Source organism: Geotrypetes seraphini, chromosome 8 (assembly GCF_902459505.1).
Source record: "Geotrypetes seraphini chromosome 8, aGeoSer1.1, whole genome shotgun sequence".
Lineage (NCBI taxonomy): Eukaryota > Metazoa > Chordata > Amphibia > Gymnophiona > Dermophiidae > Geotrypetes > Geotrypetes seraphini.
This window is the reverse complement of record NC_047091.1, coordinates 6,571,479-6,594,013: the sequence shown is the minus strand read 5'-3', so window position 1 is coordinate 6,594,013 and position 22,535 is coordinate 6,571,479. Positions and strand designations below refer to the sequence as shown.

Genomic DNA, 22,535 nt, shown 5'->3' with positions numbered 1-22,535 from the left:
TTCTGTACATGGTTAGTACTGATTGCACTATAATATTAATTACTATGTTTGTTACAAAGCAGAACACTATTGTGATGTTGGATTTTCCCTGTCTCTTCTTCCAGTTATGTCTTTTATTACAGTGCTACTAGATTACTTTTGTACAAACTGAGGGGGCAGAAGCAGCTCCCTGGGAAGGAGATGAAGTTGAAAACATGATTGATATTTTTCTGCAAGCAACTTGCTAGTTCAGATACAAGGCCCTAGTGTTCAGGACTACTAGACTCATCTACAAGAAAGAAGATTACCAAGGTAAGAACCTAACCTCTCTTTATCGCTTATGAGTAAAGGATGGGAAGAACAGGAGAGTAGTTTGGGAAATTTATGGAAAGTGCTCTTGTTAATAAGCTGAATGATTGTGGATCTGCTATGTGATTTGATGAATATCACTAAGTATAAGTTTGAGTTTGAGGTATTGGATAATTGGACTGCTGACTAGTGTGCACTAATTGTAACTGATCTGTCTCTGCTATATATTGGTCCTGGGGGAAGAAGAGGGAAGGATCATCATGTATTCTGTCTCTTACTGTGTCACTGTGAACTCTACTCAACTTGTTTCTTGGAATGTAAGGGGTATAACCTCCCCAAATAAGAGCCAAGATAATAGCTGCATTGAGGAGGCAGAAGCCAAATAATAGCATGTCTCTAAGAGACAAGTTATCAAATAGTGAACTTCTAAAGTTACAACAAAGTTGGGTGGGCCAGGTCTTTCATTCCTCTTCTTTTTTTTTTTTTTTGGTTTATAATTTTTATTCATTTTACAACTTACATCAAGTGTATCAAGAAATGACATTTGAATTGAAAAAACATCACTTGTATTACTATTATTATCATCCACTGACATTCATGAAAGTTAACCTCCCCTCCCATCCCTATCACATCAAAAATATTCATTTATATTATATTATGCAATATACATTCTATTAATATATCAAAAAATCATCCCACCCATTCCTCTTCTAATGGTAGACATGGAGGAGTAGCAGTCCTGGTTCAGAAAAATGTACCATGTGAGATTAAAATTTTAACAAAATCGGGACAGGGAAGAAACTTACTTCAAGGAACTAAATATCCACTACTGGTAGTATATGGCCCAAATGTCTATGATTCTTGGTTTTTTCACTGAAATACTTACTGTACCCCTTATCTAGGACACTGCCCATTCCTAATAGTGGGGGACTTCAATCTCTCCTTGGACCCTCAGACAGATAGATCCTCTGGTGCTATGCTCTTGTGGTAAGAGAGAGGGGAGGCCCTGTGTTTTGTCATACCTTGGATTTAGTTGACCCTTTGCGTCTCCTCCACCCCAGTGAACATGATTATACCCTTCTTTCCAGGGCTTACAGGACTCTTTCCCAAATAGATTACATCTTTATTAGCACAAAGTTATCTCAGGACTTGATTCATGCACAGATTAGTCCTTTGGAAATATCAGACCATTTCCCTATATGTATCCATCTACAGGGTGATCCCCATTATTCTCAATACTCCCACTGGAGACTTCATCTTACTCATATGATAAAGACTTTAGCAAATATTTGATTGATAAATGGGAAACCTGTTGTATGATTTTTTTTTTCAAATTCTTTATTCATTTTTCCATCTTACATCAAGAACACAATATTACATCATTTAAACCTTGTAAACATCACTTGTATTTCTTCTAACATGATCTTAAAAACATAAATTTATACCCTCCCCACCCACCCTTCCCACAAATATTTTAATCAAAAATATCATATAAATAATATATTCTTATCTATTGATCAAACCTTTAATATAACTTTATACCTCCCCCTCCCCCCCTATGTATAAGTGTACTTTCAGTGGATAATGGTGTCTAATCATTGCAATAATTTGTCAATGGCCCCCAAATCTTTTTAAAATTATTATAATTCCCTCTTTGTATGGCAATTGTTCTTTCCATTTTGTAAATGTGGCACAACAAATTCCACCAGAAGGTATAGTTAAGTCTACTGTAATTTTTCCAATTATTGGTAATATGTTGTATGGCGACTCCTGTCATGATCAATAAAAGTTTATTATTGCTTGATGAAATTTGACTTTTTGTTCTCATTGACATACCGAACATTATTGTATCATATGATAATGCTACATGATTTTCTAATAAACAATTAATTTGAGACCAAATTGATTTCCAAAATGCCATGATACAGGGACAATAGAATATTAAATGATCTAAAGTCCCTGCTTCCAGATTACAATGCCAGCATCTATTAGACTTAGAGCTATCTAACTTTTGTAATCTAACTGGGGTCCAAAATGCTCTATGTAAAAGAAAAACCCAAATTTGTCTCATAGATGCAAACACCGTAGATCTCATTTTCCAAGACCAAATTTGTGGCCATTGAGACGCAGTAATTTGATGCTTTATCTCAGTGCTCCAGATGTCCCTAAGTCCATTTTTAGGTTTTTTATTTATAAATCCATTTATCAATTTATACCACTGTGCGGCCTGGTGACCCAAGAAGTCCACTTGAAAGCATATGATTTTTAAATTTTTATTCGTTTTTATAACTTACATCAAGTGTAACAGGAAATAACATTTGAATTGTAAAACATCACTTGATTTGCTATAATATCATCTGAAAATCATGAAATTTAACCACCCTTTCCATCTCTAATACATCAAAAATATTCATATATTATATTATACATTATATATTATATGATTTAATAAAATATTTAAAAAAAATACCATCCCACCCACCCATTCCCATCCCCTCATTTCAATTATCTTATTATGGGAAAATGTTTATTGCTCATTACAAAAGTCTGTTAATGGTTCCCAAACCTCTTGAAATTTACCAAAATATCCTCTCTGTATTGCTAATGTTCTTTCCATTTTATATATATGATATTCAGAACTCCACCAGAAACTGTAATTTAATCTGTTCTGATTTTTCCAATTGAATGTAATATGTTGAATGGCAACTCCAGTCAAAATAAATAAAAGCTTGTTGTTATTTGAAGAAATCTGACTTTTCGCTCTCATTGACATGCCAAATAAAATAGTATCATATGTCAAGGCCACCGGATTTTCTAACAACATATTTATTTGGGTCCATATCGATTTCCAAATAAATTTAAAAATAACAGCCGCTTTTATTTTGGGAAGTGGGCAAAGCGGTGTTGCAAGGGAACATATCTTATGTGTCATCCAGAAATAAAAAATTGCAAAGGGTATTATTACTTTAGAAAAGACCTTGGTCAAAGCCAAGAAGCGCTATAGTGGGTGGCCCAGTCAGCTAAATAGGAAACGCTTTTTATTTACCCAGGCAGCTCTTAATTCTTCATGATCGCATGAAAAAGTGGCACTTCTTCCATAAGTAGCTGGTAGGCTATTAGTTAACATCGTTAAAACATGGCAGGGTCACCAACCTATACTGTCCTTCAACTGCAAAGGCGGCACAATGGCATCTAAAATAGAAGATATCACTCAGGAATTCCTAGATTACTTTGCTAAGACATATCAGGCGGACACTGTATTCTCTTTAGACTTATTCACAGATTATTTAAACCGATCGGGTCTGCCAAAGCTACCTAGTACCGCTGTCCAAGATTTAAATCAACCTTTGCAGGTCAAAAAACTACAGAATGCTATTGAAAAGCTACGACTTTACTCTGCTCCAGGAGTGGATGGATTGAATTTTATAAAATACTAAATCTATAGGTGAGGGGGCCCCTGATAAAATTCTTCAGTGCAACAGTAGAAGGGGGTTGGTTTCCCAAATATGCAAATGAAGCCTTGATAACTTTACTTTTGAAGCCTGGGAAACCGCAGGAACAGGCAGACTTTTATCGCCCAACCTCCCTTATAAATGTAGATTTAAAGCTGCTTGCTAGAATCTTGGCGGATAGGCTGTCATCATACTTGCCAGGCTTAGTGGAGAAAGATCAGGTGAAGTTCGTACGGGACAAACAGTCGGTAGTGAATGTTCATTATTATTGGCCACTGTTTAGTCAGAAAAACCACATCCCCACTTGCTAATCAGTTGGGAGGCAGCTAAAGCGTTTGACAATGTAAGTTGGACCATTCTGTTTCATACTTTAGATTAGATTATATAGGCATTACTGATGGTTTTGGGTGGCCATTATTGCTTTATATCATGACCCCAAGGCTGCTCTTGTGATTAACAGAATATGAACCAAAACCTTCCCAATTGAGAAGGGAACACGCCAGGGGTGTCAGCTGTCCCCCCCTGCTGTTTATCATAACCTTTGAGCCTCTATTATGTGCTCTTGGGAGGAAAGCATCAGTGGCTTTTGCAGACAATATTTTGATTTTTAACAAATCCTGAGACTAGCGAATGTCACGGGGACAAACTTCTCCCCATCCCTGCAGGAATTCATTTTCCCATCCTGTCCTAGTGAATTCTTTTCCTGTCCCTGCTCCATTCCTGCAAGCTCTGTCCTCATCTGCACAAGTCTCAGGGATAGGGGCAGCAACAAAACTCAAGGAGATAGGATGGAGAAATTGAGTTCCTGCGGGAACGGGGAGAATTTTGTCCCTGTGTCATTCTCCACCTGAGACTTCCCTGGGTCTGGTTATAGAAGTGACTGAAGAATATGTTTTTTTTTGATGGGTCTGAGACTGAACCTCTAGAGGTCCATGGCATTAACTACGCATCCTTCTGTTAGAGCTCACTGGGTTGGGCACTTCCTCTTGCAATGGGCTCCTGGGAAGCTTCTCTACCTAGGCATTACTACACCTCAAGATCTACCAACATTGTATGATCTCATTGTACACATTGAAACAAAAGTTTGCTTTTTGTAGGGTTTATCCACTCTCTTTGAAGGGCAAAGAACTATTTATTTTTTGTACCAGCAAGAAGGGTTTGGAAATAGATCTGTAAATTTCACTTGGTTGCCTAGCACTGCACTCCATTCCTGCCCATTCATCACAGTGAGGCATTCCTGCCAGGATGCGATAGTCTAGCATTCTTGAGAAGGGAGAGGAAAGGCATCAGATATCTTTTCCAAGTATAACGGTCAAGGGCACTCTTCAGACACTGAAAGAAGAATTCCAACTTGTGCCCAGCGACCTTTATGCATACTTTCAGTTGCATCATTATATCAGCACGTTGGAGTCGGCCTACTTGACCTCGGGGATCCATTAACTGTTATCATTGGCATATGTGCTGGGTACTCAGATGCAGGTCCCATTGCGATTTAACTACATGCACCTTAAAGAGTACTCATCATTGGTTGAATACTTTCAGATCTCAAATCATTGGGCTACAGAATTGGGATTTCCAGTGCCTGAAGATCTTATCGAGAATTTATTGGGAATGCTGAAATCACTTTGCTGTAAATAAGATTATATTACACCTTTACATTGCATCCTGGAAAGCATCTTTACTTCAGATCACTGCAACAGGGCCTTGTTTAACATGCAGATGTCTGAATGCATCATTAGGATACATGTTCTGGTCATGGCCATTTATAGCAGCTTTTTGGAGTCACACATTTGCCTTAATAGCCAACATTCAGACTATATTTTTGGAATCCTCTCGGAGAACAAATCACTGAAGAAAGGATTGAAGACATTTATCAAATGGGCCTATTTATGTAGATTTCACCAGCTCCTCCTTCCCTATAGACTTGGAGATCTAGTATGATAAACATGTTATTCATGGAGTGATGCTTGGTATCAGACTTTCAGTCACAAAAGGGGTAGCAGTTTCAAGTGACTTGGTAATCTTTTTGGTTCACTTTGTTGTCAGCAGCACGCAGCAGAATACCTAATGTTTGAGGCCTCTTGTCTAAGTAGTAGCACTCTCACATTGAATGCATGTGTTGAGTGTCAAGCAAAGGAAAGGGAGGGGGAACTTGGGGGGAGGAACATTACAGATGGAATATCACCTTCAGTTGGTTATCTAAATGACATGTCATTGTTTTAAAAGATGGGCAATATATATATAGTATATACATCTGCAAGTTGCTATAGTTTGGAGTTTTATAATTCTGTGTCTTGCTCAATAAAAATTATTTGAACATAAACATAAACTGATAGACCACTCTAGACATTGCCATATTCTGTGGATCTGTAAATTCCATACTTAATCTAACCCCCTTCTCCCATTCTGTCTCTCACTACAGGAGCCAAATTCCCAATTAAATGGACAGCACCTGAAGCTGCACTGAAGGGAAAATTCACCATCAAGTCAGATGTCTGGTCCTTTGGAATTCTTCTAACAGAACTTGTAACAAAGGGAAGAGTGCCCTATCCAGGTACATGTACATGCTACTGTATGTGTGTGTGTGTGCTGTTCCCTGGTTACCCATTCCACCCAAAGTGCAGGAAGTGAATAGCAACAGGTACCACTTCTAGGGAGTTTGGTTATTTTGTGTTGTGTTGTAGGGCAGGGGGGGAGAGAGAGCTATATATGGGAATAAATAATGTTTGGTAGGCAAAACAGCCTATGGGGTAAGCATATCTACAGGAACATTTGACATATGAACACATGAAGCAGAAGCAAGATATCTCTGTTGAATCCATGTTCACTGAAATCCTGCTGAAATAATACATGGTCTGTATTGTATTGCTGTAATAAAACTCATCTGCATTAGAAAGCAAGAGCCATTTAATTGAGCATGCATGAACTGTATCTATTCATCCATGACCATTTAAGTATACAGCTGGAATAACATGTACCAGAGATGTGCAGTTTTGTATCATTTTATATTGGTATGTGCTATTCTGAAACAAAACAATATGAACCCCTCCCCCATCCCAAAATGAAACACACCTAACATGTACATAATTGAATCTGTTTGCACATATGGGCTCAAATTCTGTAACCAGCACCTTATCTTAGGCATCTATTTTGGAGGCATGTATCTGAATTGAATAACAAGCTCAATTCTTGTACAATCCCTCTGTAGTCTGAACAGTAGGGTGTTGTATATCTTATGCGGCCATAATCTGTAGGGAACTTAAAACAAACTCCAGCTCCTCCCACTGGGTCCATCTCCTGTGACATGCTCCCTGAAGATCAGTTTTGTTTCCTACAGCCATACTGTAAGAGCTGATCTCTTCTGTTCGTGTTTTCTTTTCCAAAATTCTAGTGTGTTACTTTAGTATTTGACGCGGGTCTTGCCCTGGTGGTGTGGATTCACCATGCGGGGACATCCTTCGGTGGGAGATCACAGACTTTTATGAAAAAGTCTGCATCTGGAGAGGGGGGGGGGGGGGGGTTACCTGCCGCTGCAGTAAGCCCCTGGACAGCCTGCATGTCAGATTGGAGCTCCCAGATCAGGAGCTAACGCACCCCGGGTTCGTCCCTAAGGGAGGGGCTGGAGTTTGTTTTGAGTTCCCTACAGATTATGGCTGCATAAGATACCTGCAGGGTCCGGGTTTTGCCCACCTTTGGGTGTGCATAGCAGTTTCTTGGGCAACCACATTGGTTACACATTTTCATTTACAGCAGCGGCACGCAGCCTCGTCTAAAGATAAGTAAATAATCTCTTATCTGGTGGTGGCAATTGTAAAGACAAAGGCTATCCTGGGACTTGACTGTGGCGATGATGGTCCCAGACTGGCGGCCCCTACTTAAGTTTTACTTTTGAGCACTGGGGTTTAGTGGATCTGAGCACAGCACTTATATTAAGGAATATTTATTGAAGCATGATTATTTAAATGTTAGTAGATTTTAAACAAAAATTAAGGATATAAAGCCTGTGAAGTCGATTTTACTAATTGCATAAGATACACAACACCCTACCATTCAGACTACAGAGGAGATTTACAAGAAAGAAGATTAGCAGAGGTAAGAACCTAATCGTTCGTTAAGCTTTTTAATCAGCAATAATTGAAACTTAGGCGCCTATCAAGAAAGAGTGATTCTGTAACAAGGCGCTTCTTTTTTTTTAAAATTCTTTATTCATTTTATAACTTACATCAAGTGTACAGTAAATATCAAACAATTATAATACAATATCATTTGAAAAATCTTCAATATAATACACCAATAAGATTTAACCCCACCCCCTCCCAAATTCATATATAACTAATATATACCACCTGAAAATAATATCTTATGACATTCATTTATGTATTCTTAATGGAAATCCAAGAAACCCCCCCCACCCCAAATCCACATGGAATTGGGAAAAATTATAGTACACTTAACTACTTTCTGGTGGAACTTGCTGTGCCATATTTACAAAATGGAAAGAACAATTGCCTTGTTACAGAATTGCTGCTCTTAAGCATGCTTAAGCGCTCGCATGGCCGCATAACTTTTAGTTGTGCCTAGAGCTGGCCTATTTATTGGGCACCTCCAAAAGAGGTGCCACTCAGTGTGATTCACTAAATGGCAGCCAATTTATTTATTTATTTTTTAAAATGTATTTATTTATTCTTTTTTTTATAAATCTTTATTCATTTTTATCTCGTACATCAAGTGAAGATACACATATTAAATCAATTTTTACAAAACACTTGAAATTATAATCATATAATCTTATAGAATAAGAATAAATACCCCCCCAATGATCAATACTTAATTGACAATATTATACATATATCCCATCCCTATCCAAGTATAAACTATTCATGTGCTTAAGATGTCTGATCACTAGAATAAGAAATCAATGGTCCCCATATTTTTTTAAAGTTATGAAAATTTCCTTGTTGTAACGCAATCAACTTTTCCATTTTATATATGTGGCAAACTGAATTCCACCAGAAGACTGGCCTTAGGGATATTTGGAGTATTTGAGATTGGACAGACAATTTCTGCATCTCAATGGCCACGATTTTGGTCTTGGAGATTAAGGTCTACAAGGTCAGCATCTATGAGTCAAACGTGGTTATTTTTGTTACTTCGAGTTTTTTGGACCCCTACACGTTTACAAAAGTTAGATAACACTAGATCCAATAGATGCTGGCATTGTAGATTAGAAGTTGGGACGTTAGATCATTAAATTTTTTTCTGTCCCTGTGTAATTGCTCTTCGGAAACTAATTTGGCCCCAAATTAATAAATTATTAGAAAATCATATTGGACTCTCTTATGACACTATATTATTTGGTACAGCAATGAGAGTTCAGAGTCCGATTTCTGCAAATAATAAGTTAATATTAATATTGACGGGGGTCGCCATGCAACAGATTACTCAAAATTGGAAAGATTTTTATTCAATTTTCTATACCGTTCTCCCAAAGGAGCTCAGAATGGTTTACATGAATTTATTCAGGTAGTCATTTTTCCCTGTCTGTCCCATTTGGCTCACAATCCATGTAATGTACCTGGGGCAATGGGGGGATTAAGTGACTTGCCCAGAGTCACAAGGAGCAGCGTGGGTGTGAACCCAAAACCCCAAGGTGCTGAGGCTGTAGCTTTAACCACGGTGCCTAACATTTGGGTGCTTACAGAATTTGCCCCATGCTGCTAATGGCATGACCTGCAAGAATGACTTCTTGTTTACATCCTCTGATTTGGTATAGACATGATTAAATCCTTGTTCACTTGCCTTTTTTATGAATCTTCTCTCTCTCGAACACATGCATGACAAACTGTGTTTTTAACCGACTTTCACATAAGATACACCATTACATGTTCATCATTCCGCAATCTCTAAGTGCTCTGTTCCATGCATGTTGCATTCTTTGCAGGGATGAATAACCGTGAAGTGTTGGAGCAGGTGGAAAGGGGGTATCGCATGCAGTGTCCCAGCGGATGCCCGTCCTCCCTGCATGAGCTAATGCTACAGTGCTGGAAGAAAGAGCCAGAAGAGAGACCTACCTTTGAGTATCTCCAATCCTTCTTGGAGGACTATTTCACTGCTACTGAGCCTCAGTATCAACCTGGCGAGAACCTGTAAAACCAGAAATTAGTTGATTGCTTCCAACTAGAAGAACAGTTGGATCTCCTCTCATTTGGAATGGTCCTGCATTTTCTGGAGTTTTTATCTGGGGAAGATGGCTCTTTTCTTTCTTTAATTTGTATTTTTCTTACTCTTGGCCTTCTCAGATGTGCTTAGAAAGGGAACCAGAAGAGGTAAACAATGAGAAGAAGATCTTGGTATCCAACTAGTGAGAGGATTTCTCTAGGATCTATTTTAAGATTAGTGCTGAGGTGTGACCAGATCTGCTCTGGAAAGATAGGTAAAATCAGGTGATCTCTCCAGTAATATGGCTGAAGACTTAAGAAGAGAGGAGAGTAGCATAGTTAGGAATGAATTCCAGTGGCATCTGCAACCCATTTCCCTCATCACCCATGCATGCACACCTTTTGCCCTGTCTAGTAACTCTGCAAACAGAAGTAAGAAGGTTATGGCTGAATTCAGATGTTACATTCCTTACCTGCACCCTTTTTACTAAGAACTGTTTGAGAGGGGGGAGCAGGTCAGATGGGCTGTTTTAAACAAATTAAACTTGAAAATTAAAAAAAAATTATGCATCTTGAATTTAAAGGCCTTTTCATGGTTTGGGAAGTTAAAATACAGGGCCCAAATTTCATCAAAGAATGAAGAAACAGATTGGCAGTCAATTATTTCTACTTGATGGTTTGAGAAAATGAACTCTAAACTGAAGTTAACAGGAAGCCTTTAGACTTGGCTAAGGATTGATTAACAGGAGAGTAGTCAGGTTTAGATTGACCTTGGCTGCAGTGCCACTAGTCCCACAGTAGATGGCACCAAGTGCTCATTAATTTCCCTTTAGATTCCAGATTCAAGGATGTGTTTTATTATTTTTAATACAAAAGAAATGATTTACTTGTATTGAAACCTATTTTTCCTATTCTGTTAGTCTTTGCTCCTCATATTCATTCTTTAATTTATTTTTTATTATTTGTTAAGGAATTACTTCATGAGGTTGCACTCTGTATTTATCCAAGGTCTTCAGTACCTCTTTATTTATACACTTTAAACATAAAGAGAAGGACAAAGTTGGCCCTTCCCAGGTGCTTCTTGGACATCTTTTGTTAGCCGCTGGCATGTATCATGTTTTAATCCTGGGTAATGTTACTCTAAATGTTTTTCCCTCAGGTGTCTCATACCTTTCAGGTTTTGATTGCCTCTTTCAAGTTTTGTTCCAGGTCTGAAGCAAAATGCTAAATCTTATGGAGAGTGAAATGTCAAGAGTTAGATTGTTGGATTACAGACTAATGTTGGCAGAACTGCAAATACTTTCTATTAAGGAAGATTTTCTTAGGGCCCTTTTTACAAAGCCGCAGTGGTAATGCTGTCGTGGTTAAATGCACTGAAGCCCATAGGAATTGAATGGACTTTGGTGCATTTACTGCAGCAGTATCGCTACCATGGTTTTGTAAAAGGGGCACTTTGTTTTAAAAAAAAAAAAAACCCTTCATTTTTCTTCTTGTTTGTAAAAGTTTCCTGATTCTAAGTATTGTGAGAATGTTGGTCTTTTTCACTTTTCCCTCCTTGTTTGCAGACAGAGGGGAGCAGGGCAGATTTGTCCAAATGCAGCACAGTTTTAAATCTCATTTCCCAAACCAGGCATTTGCATCGCCAAATAAAGTGCCAAATGGAGTAGGGGAATTGGGAGGCCCTAAAATGTGGCCTGCACAGTGACTAGCGCTGTAGTGAGGCTGTAGGTTGCATTTTCTATTTCATCAGTTATGGCCACATGCTAATTGGTTAACGTGTGGAGATATAGCTGCACTAATTAGAGCTGGGCTTGCCTAGTCTCTGCTCCCCAGGCTAAAAAATGAAAAGTATATTTTAGCGGATGGGAAGTGTGTATCTGAATGCACCCCACAGTAAGCGCGCATTAGTGTTGCCCACAGCTTAGTAAATGAGCCCCTAGGTTTTTATGTGGAGATTGCAATCATGGATTGTGATTTAAGATGTGATGCTATTATTAAGCCCTTACTCTTTTCTGATCACAAGCAATGCAGTCAGCTAATGGGCTCTGAAAAATTCATTGGACTTTCCAGAAACAGATAGCAGTAGACGTCTTATTTTCACACCTGGAAAGATCAGCCTGGGGCTCTCTCTTTTCCTTCAGTGACTTTTACACTGGATGATATCTTCGAGCACTTTTAGGTGTTTTCATGTAAAGTATAATTTTTTATGCTGGTGAAAACTCCTTTTGTTTTTATCAGCTCTGCGGACTCTGTGCCCATTGCATAAAATTGTCTTTTTCAGAATCTGTTATATACATTTCCAGGAAGCATTACATAAGCTTTCTTTGTTTTCTAAAGCATAAGCACTGCTCTGGAAATGGAATGCACTGATAACACAGGTCTGCTGTAATTCTGTAAAATGCTTTTCTCAAAGTTGGATGACAGTACAGGGGCCTTGGGACAGTGAGTCAAATTCCCTGCAGCCTGCAACAACTAGATTATGAGTTTAATTGCTATTCTCCAAAGGTGACAGCCCTGGCTCTCTATTCCCTGTAAAAAAATGAAAGAAAATAAACAAACCCACTGCCTGCTAAATATCAGATAGCATTCTGTATAGAAAGTTCATCTGGGCAGGTGGAAATGTTTAAAATTAAGGGGCATAGTTATCAGCTTTAAGACATGTTATTTTACCATAGGTCCCATTTTATACAATTAGACCTAGTTACTAATAAATGGGGTTAACAGTAAAATAACCGGTCTTAATGGTAGTCCGCTTTGATAGTTCTCCCCCTGTGCTTTAGCTGTAAAGTAATTCTTCATGCAGCTGCGTCCTGCAGATCTTTGACAGAAGCATCACACATCCTGCCTCTCTTACTGTTCCTTGCTGAAGTTCTAATAATAACTATGCTGCAGGGACTGTTCCAAGCCCAGTAACTCTGATGTCATGTGAAGACACTCTTTCCAATAGATTAGGGGAACTACTAAAAATTTACCATCTGCAGCTTTTAATTGCTGTCTGGTAGATGAAATTTGCATTGAATGTCTGATGGATTGTACATTGACTAAGGCTTTCTGTCTTTTAGCTATGGATTACACAGGAATGGATCCCAAGAGCTGACTGCTGTGTAAAGGTGATCCAGTGGCTTGTAATAGATATTTCGGGTAGTGCAATGGCTTCTGAGGCAGATATTAATGGTGTGTGCCCAACATTTCTGGAGAGAATAGTCTGTAACGAGAGTGCAATTTTAAAGGGTGGATTAGTTCTTCCAGAGTTTTTTTTTAATTTCCAGATCTAAGTTTTAATTCCTCTGCAATATGTTTATCTATGCCACACAGTTTACTGCATACCCAGACAGAGACTTCTGTGACATGAAGTGGCAACTGTGAATACCTTGGGAATCTCACTTTTCTGCTGTGTTTTTTTTAAATCAATAGTGTAAATAGTAATAAACATTTCTAACAAGAAACTGACTTTGTTTTATTTACAAGACCTCCCAGTAAGAGCTAAGGAAGTAGAACCTAGGGGACTCACAGGTAGTAAATTGTTAACCAGAGTTGGAAATGTGCTTTCTATACAGGTCCTCTAATTAGAAAGAAAAAACAAAAAGCAGCACTGGATTTGGCCATCTGCAAGAAACAGCAGGCAGTCATTGCTTGCCACAGGATCTTATGTAGGTTCAAGCTGAGCTAGTCATGACTTTGCCCTATTTCCAATTCTCTAGGAAAATAGGACTATAAGTGTAATATATGAGGTACAGTAGAGCTAGAAAATATGGAACTAGCTGGTAAACAATACTAAGAAAAATAACCCACTAAATTTCCTACAGACGAGTATTAAAACATATTTTTCAAAAATCACTACCAAAATATAATTGAAAAAATAAAGTGACTCTAGGGACTGGGAGGGAGGGAGTGGGATAGTGAAATGCACTCCCTCACAGGTATTACAAGTACATCACCTTACAGCTAGGGGAGCTAGCTCGCAGAAGCTAAGAGTAAGCCTCCTTAGGGTAGGTGGCACAACCCTGCTGAATCAAGGGGGAGGGACTCGGGCAGGGAGGAGTTTAAATGCCCTATAGTTCAGGGAGACCCTGAGGCAAGAAGTCTTCAGGAAGGAGATCCCAACTAAGATTGGTTTGGATTTATTATTTTTGAAAGGCTGCTGTTGACATAGGGATTAAGGTGTGTACAATACTAAAAATACAACAATTACAAATGCATCTTCATACTACAGTACAACAAAATCCTCCTAAAGTGTGGGTTGGGCTGTATAGCACATGAGGAGAAGCTCAGGGAAGTAGAGTGGCCATCAAGTGGATGTGAGAAGGACTGTCAAGGTAGGAAGTCCTTTATCACTTTGAAGATACCTTTGTAATTGACCTTGTTAGTTTGGGGAACTACAACATTGTGTTTTGGGTATGGCCAGAGCCAGCCTTAATAAGACTGTCCACTTACGTGTATTTCATAAGGAATAACGATACTGTTTCCGTTAGTGAAAGTTATAATAACAAAGAAATTCTCTTGTTTACTCTTCTCCTTGCCTGCCTATCTGCCAGCCACATTACCACAGGGACATCATATACTTTGGTTCATATGGTACATTTTGAACTAATTCAGAGTCCTTTTAATATTGTGGTGGGTCCATAGAAATGTTTCTAAAAATGAAATAACTCAATGCACTTGAATAAATATATGAAATATGAGGTCTGATAATTAAGTCCACAAACTTGCCTCCGTGCACTTACTTTCGCAGCACTGTACAAACAACTTGGTAAGGTTTCATAACCTTAGTATATCAGTGTCTCACAGCCATGTTCACGTTGACGTGTGGCAGTGTCTTGCTGAGTGATGTTCATTATTGTGGCATGTTTTTGTGTGCCGTCACAAGAATGTCAGAGCTTGAATTAGAGCAACAAACAAACATTAAATTTCTTGTTAAACTTGGCAAGAGTGGAAGTAAATTCAGGGACATGTTAGTCCAAGTTTATGGGGATAATGCCATGAAGAAAACGGCAGTGTACAAATAGATTAAACGTTTTTCTAAGAGGAGAGAAAGTGTCACTAATGAAGAAAGGTCAGTTGGCTAGTAACCAGCAGAACTGATGAAAACATTGCAAAAATTTGTCAAATTGTGGGCAGACTGAGAAGCATAGCAGACCAAGTAAACATCGATAAAGAAACAGGAAAATCTTGGCTTGAGAAATCAATCAAGCAAAGGAGAATCAAAGTTTGCCAAGACCTTTTGGAGAGGCAAGATGAGAAGAGTGACTAAAATGGTTAAGAGGCTGGAGGAGTTGCAGTACAGCAAGAGATTAGAGAAACTGGGCCTCTTCTCCCTCGAAAAGAAGAGATTGAGAGGGGACATGATCAAAACATTCAAGATACTGAAGGGAATAGACTTAGTAGATAAAGACAGGTTGTTCACCCTCTCCAAGGAAGGGAGAACAAGAGGGCACTCTCTAAAGTTGAAAGGGGATAGATTCCGTACGAACGTAAGGAAGTTCTTCACCCAGAGAGTGGTAGAAAACTGGAACGTTCTTCCGGAGTTTGTCATAGGGGAAAACATCCTCCAGGGATTTAAGACAAAGTTGGACAAATTCCTGCTCAACTGGAAAGTACGCAGGTGAGGCAGGGCTCATTCAGAGCACTGGTCTTTGACCTAGGGGCTACCACATGAGCTACTGCTGGGCACAATGGACCACTGGTCTGACCCAGCAGCGGCAATTCTTATGTTCTTATGTTTTTTTCTAAAAGACTGAATCAGAGCAATCAAATTCAGGATAGTTGTACTAAGTTTTTTCTAATGTGTGTAGAAATCTAAATTTGAATCTGATAAAAGCTTAGAATCATAATGATTTCAGAATTCAGAAGGTTTGATTAATTTTCTCCTTTCAATGGTCCTTTTAGCATGGTGATTTCTAGAACGATACAGTTTCAACCAATTCACGTTAAAGTTAAACATCAGATGGTCTGACCAAATTGTTTGGGTTCATTCTTTAGAATTAATATTGCAAGTGTGTGCTAATTATTGTTCTTTTCAATGACTAGCAGAGCAGAACAGAAATGTATGTTATTGCCGGGGAAGTACCCCGTGCCCCTCCTCTTTTCTTCTGTTACAGTGGAGATCGATTACCTTGGTACAAACTGAGGAGGGCACTATAATCCACTGCTGAAGGAGGAGCTGAAAGATTTGATTAACATCCTTCTGTAACAATTTGCAAACATGGAATGATCACCTAATATACTGACTCCTGTGTACTTAACAGAAAGAAGAGTAGATTCTTACCTGGACAGTCTTTCAATGCAGAATGTTAAGAAAAACAGTTCTTTATCATGCTCTTTGAGACTAATTATTATGAACACATTAGTACGCAAATAGTTTGATACTGTATGTAGGAGCTTAAGAATATGATAGTCTCAACTTATTTTACTGTACCTCCTTTCTCAATATTTAGAGACCTTTTTTTTTTTCATTTGAGTTTGACAGTGATTTGTGTAGAACCCTAATTTTACTGTCACACCACTCCCCAGCCTCCCTCTAATCCTTCTCAAATGTTCTCTGATTTCTCAGATTGGTTACTGCTGGTACTCAGGTGTTCCTTTGCAGATCTGAGTTCTGTGTGGTTTTCTCTGCACTACAATGCAGCACTATATTTGTCAGTAGAATGTTAATTCAAAACATGCTGGACCTGATTTGGCTTTCTTCCATAGTCTGTTATTGAGAAAGACCATGGGGGAAGCCATTGCTTGCCCTGGATCGGTAGAGTGGAATGTTGCTACTCTTTGGGATTTCAGAATCTTGCTATTCTTTGAGATGCTGGAATGTTGCTACTCCTTGGGTTTTGGCCAGGTACTAGTGACCTGGATTGGCCACCGTGAGAATGGGCTACTGGGTTTGATGGACCATTGGTCTGACCCAGTAAGGCTATTCTGATGTTCTTATGAGATATACACTAGGGGCCAGAGTTTGAGCGATGCCTGCTAAGGTTAATCTCAAGTTTCTTGCATGTTGAAAATTGTACACTATGGGCTCCTTTTACTAACCCCCTGCTATGCAGCTAGAACTAACGCCAGCTCAATGCTGGCATTAGCGTCTAGCGTGCGTGGCATTGTAGCACGCGCTATTCTGTGCGATAATGCCCTAACGCAGCTTAGTGAAAGGAGCCCTATGACAGACTATATCAATGCAGGCTGCTCAGAAGCTTTACTTTAACAACTGACATCAATTCTCATTGTATTTAGCAGCCCATCAGCCCTGAATCATGGTAGTATTTGCCAGAAATGGTTGAATTAGTCTACTAATCTGTGATATGTCTGAAAACCAAATTGTGGTATTATGGATAAGGCTGATGTTTATTTAATTCAAATTGCTGCCTTATATCTCAGCCCCATAAAATAAATTGTATTAATTCAAAATATTTATTTTACTGTTATTGCGACTTGCATCTCCTAGACTAGAAAAATGAAACCCAAACTGATCAGAGAGAAATTGCACCAGTGTAAGATTAATCCTTCAAGGGGATTCTTGAGGCAAAGAGAAATAAAATGGTGCTTATTCATGGCCACAACACCTGTGAGTACCACAAATGACTTGAATGGTGGTGGCTGGCATTACCCAGCCCATTACTCCAAGATCTAGGCAACACTTCATCTCAAAACTTGTGAGCAGCCAAGAATGCTGGGAACAGGGTGGTGTCACCATGTTTAAGAAGACAAATCTGCTGAACCTAAACTGGTGCCTCAACTAGCTAAACTTCGGGATAATTCTATAAGCTGTCGCCTAGAGGTAAGTGCCACTTCGGCATGTTGCTGCCATTGATGGATAAATAGGTACCAGGATGGGGTTGGGAGTGGAGGGGCAGAGCAGAGCAATGGGGTCGGCGATTGTTTCTGTTGGGGCAAAGTCTGTGGGTTGGGACCGGATTGTTCTTGCAGGTTCTGGTTGGGGGGGAGGGGGGAGGTTAGAATGAGATGGGGCCGGGGGGGGGGGGGAATCTCACCTGCCATTGGTGTTTCCACTCTGACATTGGGGGATGTGGGCTCTTGTGTTTCACTCTAGGGCAGGGGTGTCAAATGTCGGTCCTCGAGGGCCGCAATCCAGTCGGGTTTTCAGGATTTCCCCCGTGAATATGCATTGGATCTATTAGCATACAATGAAAACAGTGCATGAAAATAGATCTCATGCATATTCAAGGGGGATATCCTGAAAACCCGACTGGATTGCGGCCCTCGAGGACTGACATGCGACACCCCTGCTCTAGGGGGAATTTGCCTCAGGAATAGTAGCATCTGCTGTTACAGGGATACTATACTGGTACAAGGGGACCAGTTTGACTATGGTTACCCTGGCAGGTGGCAGGGGAAAGCCATGACACCTGAGGAGATTGGCACACTCTTTGCGAAAGGCAGAGCAGGCCAAGCAGTACAGGCAGAAGTCCAGGCCAGAATTTAGCCACTCCAGCATGACGGTGACCTCCGCTGCTACGCTAGGAATGGGGACATTTCCCAGTTTGACTGGTTTCACAGCATTGTAAGGAATACATTCAAAAATGAACCGTGGCAGTCCCAAGCACACAGTTGTGAAGGACACAGTCAGGAGGAGCCCTGCAGATTTCCTCGCTTTGGCCCGGGTTACTCGAAAGGCATGGCTGACCTGGCCTGCCTGAATCCTCATTTTCCACTGGATCTGATGGGCAATAAGGGAGCTGAAGAAGATGATGAGGAAGAAGGGAAGTCCCCCACAGATAAAGGGGTTGATCCACATCACTGTAGATAGATAAGTAGAATTGGAGAAGAAACATCTTTCTCTCCACAAGTTGAAGGCATCTTCACTGGGTTCCTTGCGCAGTGACTCGATCCAGTGCACATTTTCATTCAACAGAAAGACTACTACAGGCATCAGGTACGACAGCAATAACACCCCTATGACAGCACCCACTGCCACCTTGGGCTGCACCAAGATTTGTCTGTTGCGTTTGCAAAACAGAACCACATATCTTTCAACAGTGAAGGCCACGATAATCCAGGTAGAGCACAGGATGGTCCCGTGGTCCAACACCATAGCCAGATCACACCATGGCTTGTAGATCCACAGGCTGCCAGAGGCCTGGAAGAGTTTGGTGAGATTGAAGAAGCAGGCCCACAGCAAACATGTGGTGTCCGAGATGGCCAAAGCCACCAGGTAAATGGTAGTTGTCTTGGAGAGAGCACACGGTTTCCTGAGTACCACGTAGGCAGCAAAAAGGTTGGCTACAAGAGAAAGTAAACAAGTGAAGCTAGGACTTTAACCTAACACTCAGGATTCAAGCCAGCAGAACTAAAATATACTATCCTACACAGAAGGATGAATTACACAGTGTCCTGCCCCATCTCTCCCCATATTTTTCTGTACTAGGTTCTATATATGGTATCCGGATTTACATGCCCAAATCTGTGCCCAGGCCCAAGATGTGCATGCAAATTAATTGCTTAATGAGTTCAATGATATCAATAATTGGATGCTGATATCCAAGTATTGATGTTAATTGGCACTCATTAATATGCTCATCTGGCTTGTTATTCTATAAGGCAGGGATCCTCTGTATTTATAAATCAAAAACAATGTATATAGGATAAAGAGAGATCAATCATAAATCCACAAAAATACCTCCCTTATATTCAATTTTCAAATTCTTAATTAGAAACAGTGATGAAGTTTTCTCATATCAGACTTATCCACTAATCACACATTTAAAGTTCTTTATAGAGGACAGGCCTCAAATCTAATAGCAGTGTCAGCATACAGTCGCCAACGGAACCTTAAAGAAATATTATGTCCATCTGACACTGCTATTAGAATCAATTCAACAGAGGTGCACGGGGGACATACAAAATGTGGTAAATGTAAGACCTGTGAGACAACAGTAGAAGTACTAGTTCACTTTCTCCACCTTCAAACAGAGGTAAGTTGGTGTTTGAAACACAGAACTTCATGCAACACGTCATATGTGATTTATGCTATAGTCTGTCCATGTTTGAAATTATACATAGGACAGACCACTCGATCTTTTCGGACCAGGATTGGGAAACATCGGAGTAGTTTGGCATGTAGAAGACTTGAGGAACCTTTGGTCCAACATTATTTGTCAGCGAATCATGTCTGCACAGAATTTCAGTGTATGGTCCTGGATCATGTGCCACTTACAACCAGAGGAGGAGATAGGTGATGGATCCTCAAGCAGAAAGAACAGGAATGGATTTTCCATTTGGACACCAAAGAGCCCAAAGGACTAAATGCCAAAGTAGAATGGCACATATTTTTTTTACTTTGAAATGAACAACTTTATGGCTAATGACATTTTAACACAGTGATCATCAGTTTCCTATTCAAAGAATAGTAGGTGCATCATCCAATAGTCTGAAAGGGCTTGCAATTAGGCTCCTCCCATGTGATGTCATATGTTAGTAGTTTAAAACTGGGCAGTTCAAAGCGGCGGCCATCTTTGCCATTTTGAACGTTCATACATTCGGTGAGTAAGTAGAAGTACGGAGAGGAGTATTCTGGCATTGGTCTTACTCTAATAGCGCTGTTTCTTGCATTATTTTCACAGGCGTCCACTGCCCTGACGCAGCTATACAGCGAAACACAGGAACGGACCGCAGCAAAGAAAACAGAAGCTGAGAGATATAAGAACTCATAAGAACTCCCTGCCTATTGAAGCTAAGTTCATTATCATTTTTTTTTTAGAGTTTTTTGATATACATCATCTTAAAATTAGGCAGGAGGGGGAGAGTGCCGATGAGGTTAGTTCCCTATCTAGTGCTGTTGTATAGTTAATCACTGGCAACGCACGGGGACCTGAGGCCTCTCCTCTATAAAGAACTTTAAATGTGTGATTAGTGGAGATAAGTCTGATATGAGAAAACTTCATCACTGTTTCTAATTAAGAATTTGAAAACTGAATATAAGGGAGATATTTTTGTGGATCCTCTGTATTTATCCCATAAGCCATTTTTGTCCCCACCACCTCCACTGGGAGGGCATTTCAGTCATTCACCATCGTTTCCTTGAAACTGTATTTCCTGATATTACTCTTAAGTTTACCTTCTTCCAACTTTAATTCATGTCCTCATCTCTGAAAAATATTTCTTTGCATATTAATACTTTCCGCACTCACATTTCATCAGTTGTGGAATCTTGTTTCTGTTCTTTACGAAAGATTTGTTCTATTCGTTCTTACATCGGGACCTCGAGCTGTGAGTCTCTCATGTATGCTCTAGTCACTTCCAAATTAGACTATTGCAACACTGTTTATGTTGGATTGCCATCTGTTTCTGCAAACTATCCAAAATACTGCTACCAGAATCCTTGTTGATGCTCAAAGATATGATCACATTTCTCCTTTTTTAAAGGAATATTACTGACTACCCGTTAAATTTTGCCTTATACATAAGGCTTTAACACTTGTGTATAAAGCATTAAAATCAGGTCAACCAGACTATTTAGGAAAATTATTAGTTACCTATAAGCCTTCTCGTAGTCTACTTTCATTGACTGCTCACCGACTTGCTTTACTTGCTGTTCATTTGATACGTTTAGCATCTACGCCGAAGTCTGCCTTTTTTGCAGCCGTTCCTCGCCTGTGGAATTCCCTCCCAGTCATAATTCATTCTGAGTTATCTTATGTAAAATTCAGATCAATGGAGTCCCCAAGTGAAAAAAAATCAAATGTAAAGTGTTCCCAGTGCAAAAATAATATCTTTAATTTTCTTTTGTTCGCTAGTATGTAATCTTGGATCCACAGTTTGAGGACTCGAGTTGAGTTAGTTGAAAAGATTTTTCTTTATTATTAATTATGTAAAGGTGTAAATGAGATTTATACTCGTTATAAGTCATATCCTCACTAACTTACTTTCTGTTTAAGTGATTATTTGGTATGTAATTTGAAAAATTTATAAATAAATAAAAAGAATAAAGTTATTATTATGAGAGGTTAACAGACATGTCAAACAAAACTGAAAGTGAAAGCACACTTATTCCGTGCCTAATAGGAGCCTCGCAAAAACCTGTGTACGTGATTATTGGGGGATTCATATTTAGATGCAGAACAGGTACCAACATGTGCCTTCACTTCCTGTTTTGATTTGAACATATGCATCAAACTTTTGTATGCATTTGTCCGGCACAATCTGATCCCATTAGCCACAAGTTTTCAATGCGTAAAATGTATGCAACATTAGCCTTCTGCGTGGTCCAGTATTGCTATACACTCAGACACCTACATGCTGCTGTACTGTGAGCCTCTCAGCATAGGCGACTATATTTCTTTTGACTGATGTACTGGATTTGTGGACCTGGCTGCTGCATCTTTTTTTTTTTGTATTAGGTTTATAGGCAATAAAGATAATTGAACAAACAAACAAAAGAAAGAGAGAGGGGATAAGAGGGGGAAAAAAAGAGAAGCAAAGCTAAGCTACAGGATATGGGTTGTTTCCTGTGTCTCCAAAGACCACAGACCAGAAATAGAAGCATGCAAGGAAAAACTAAACCAGAAACCCGAAGCACTGGAGACATAAAATGTATTTCCTCCTGTACTGTGCAAAATACAAAAGATACCGGACACACACAAAGCTGGCAGGGAAAATCAGACTCCTCCAAAAGAATGAGGAAGAAAACTGT

At 39.5% G+C, this 22,535-nt stretch overlaps 1 protein-coding gene across 10 annotated transcripts in view; it reads left to right on the top strand.

Annotated features, from left to right (window-relative positions):
• The window catches only part of FGR (FGR proto-oncogene, Src family tyrosine kinase), a 146,565-nt gene extending 133,227 nt beyond the window's left edge, over positions 1-13,338 (top strand). For all 10 annotated transcript variants that reach the window (XM_033954722.1, XM_033954721.1, XM_033954718.1 and 7 more), the window contains 2 exons: positions 6,163-6,294; positions 9,682-13,338. In XM_033954722.1, coding sequence (XP_033810613.1) covers positions 6,163-6,294; positions 9,682-9,890 — 341 coding nt within the window. In that variant the 3' untranslated portion in view covers positions 9,891-13,338. The remainder of the gene's footprint in view (positions 1-6,162; positions 6,295-9,681) is intronic.
• The last annotated feature ends 9,197 nt before the right edge of the window (positions 13,339-22,535 follow it).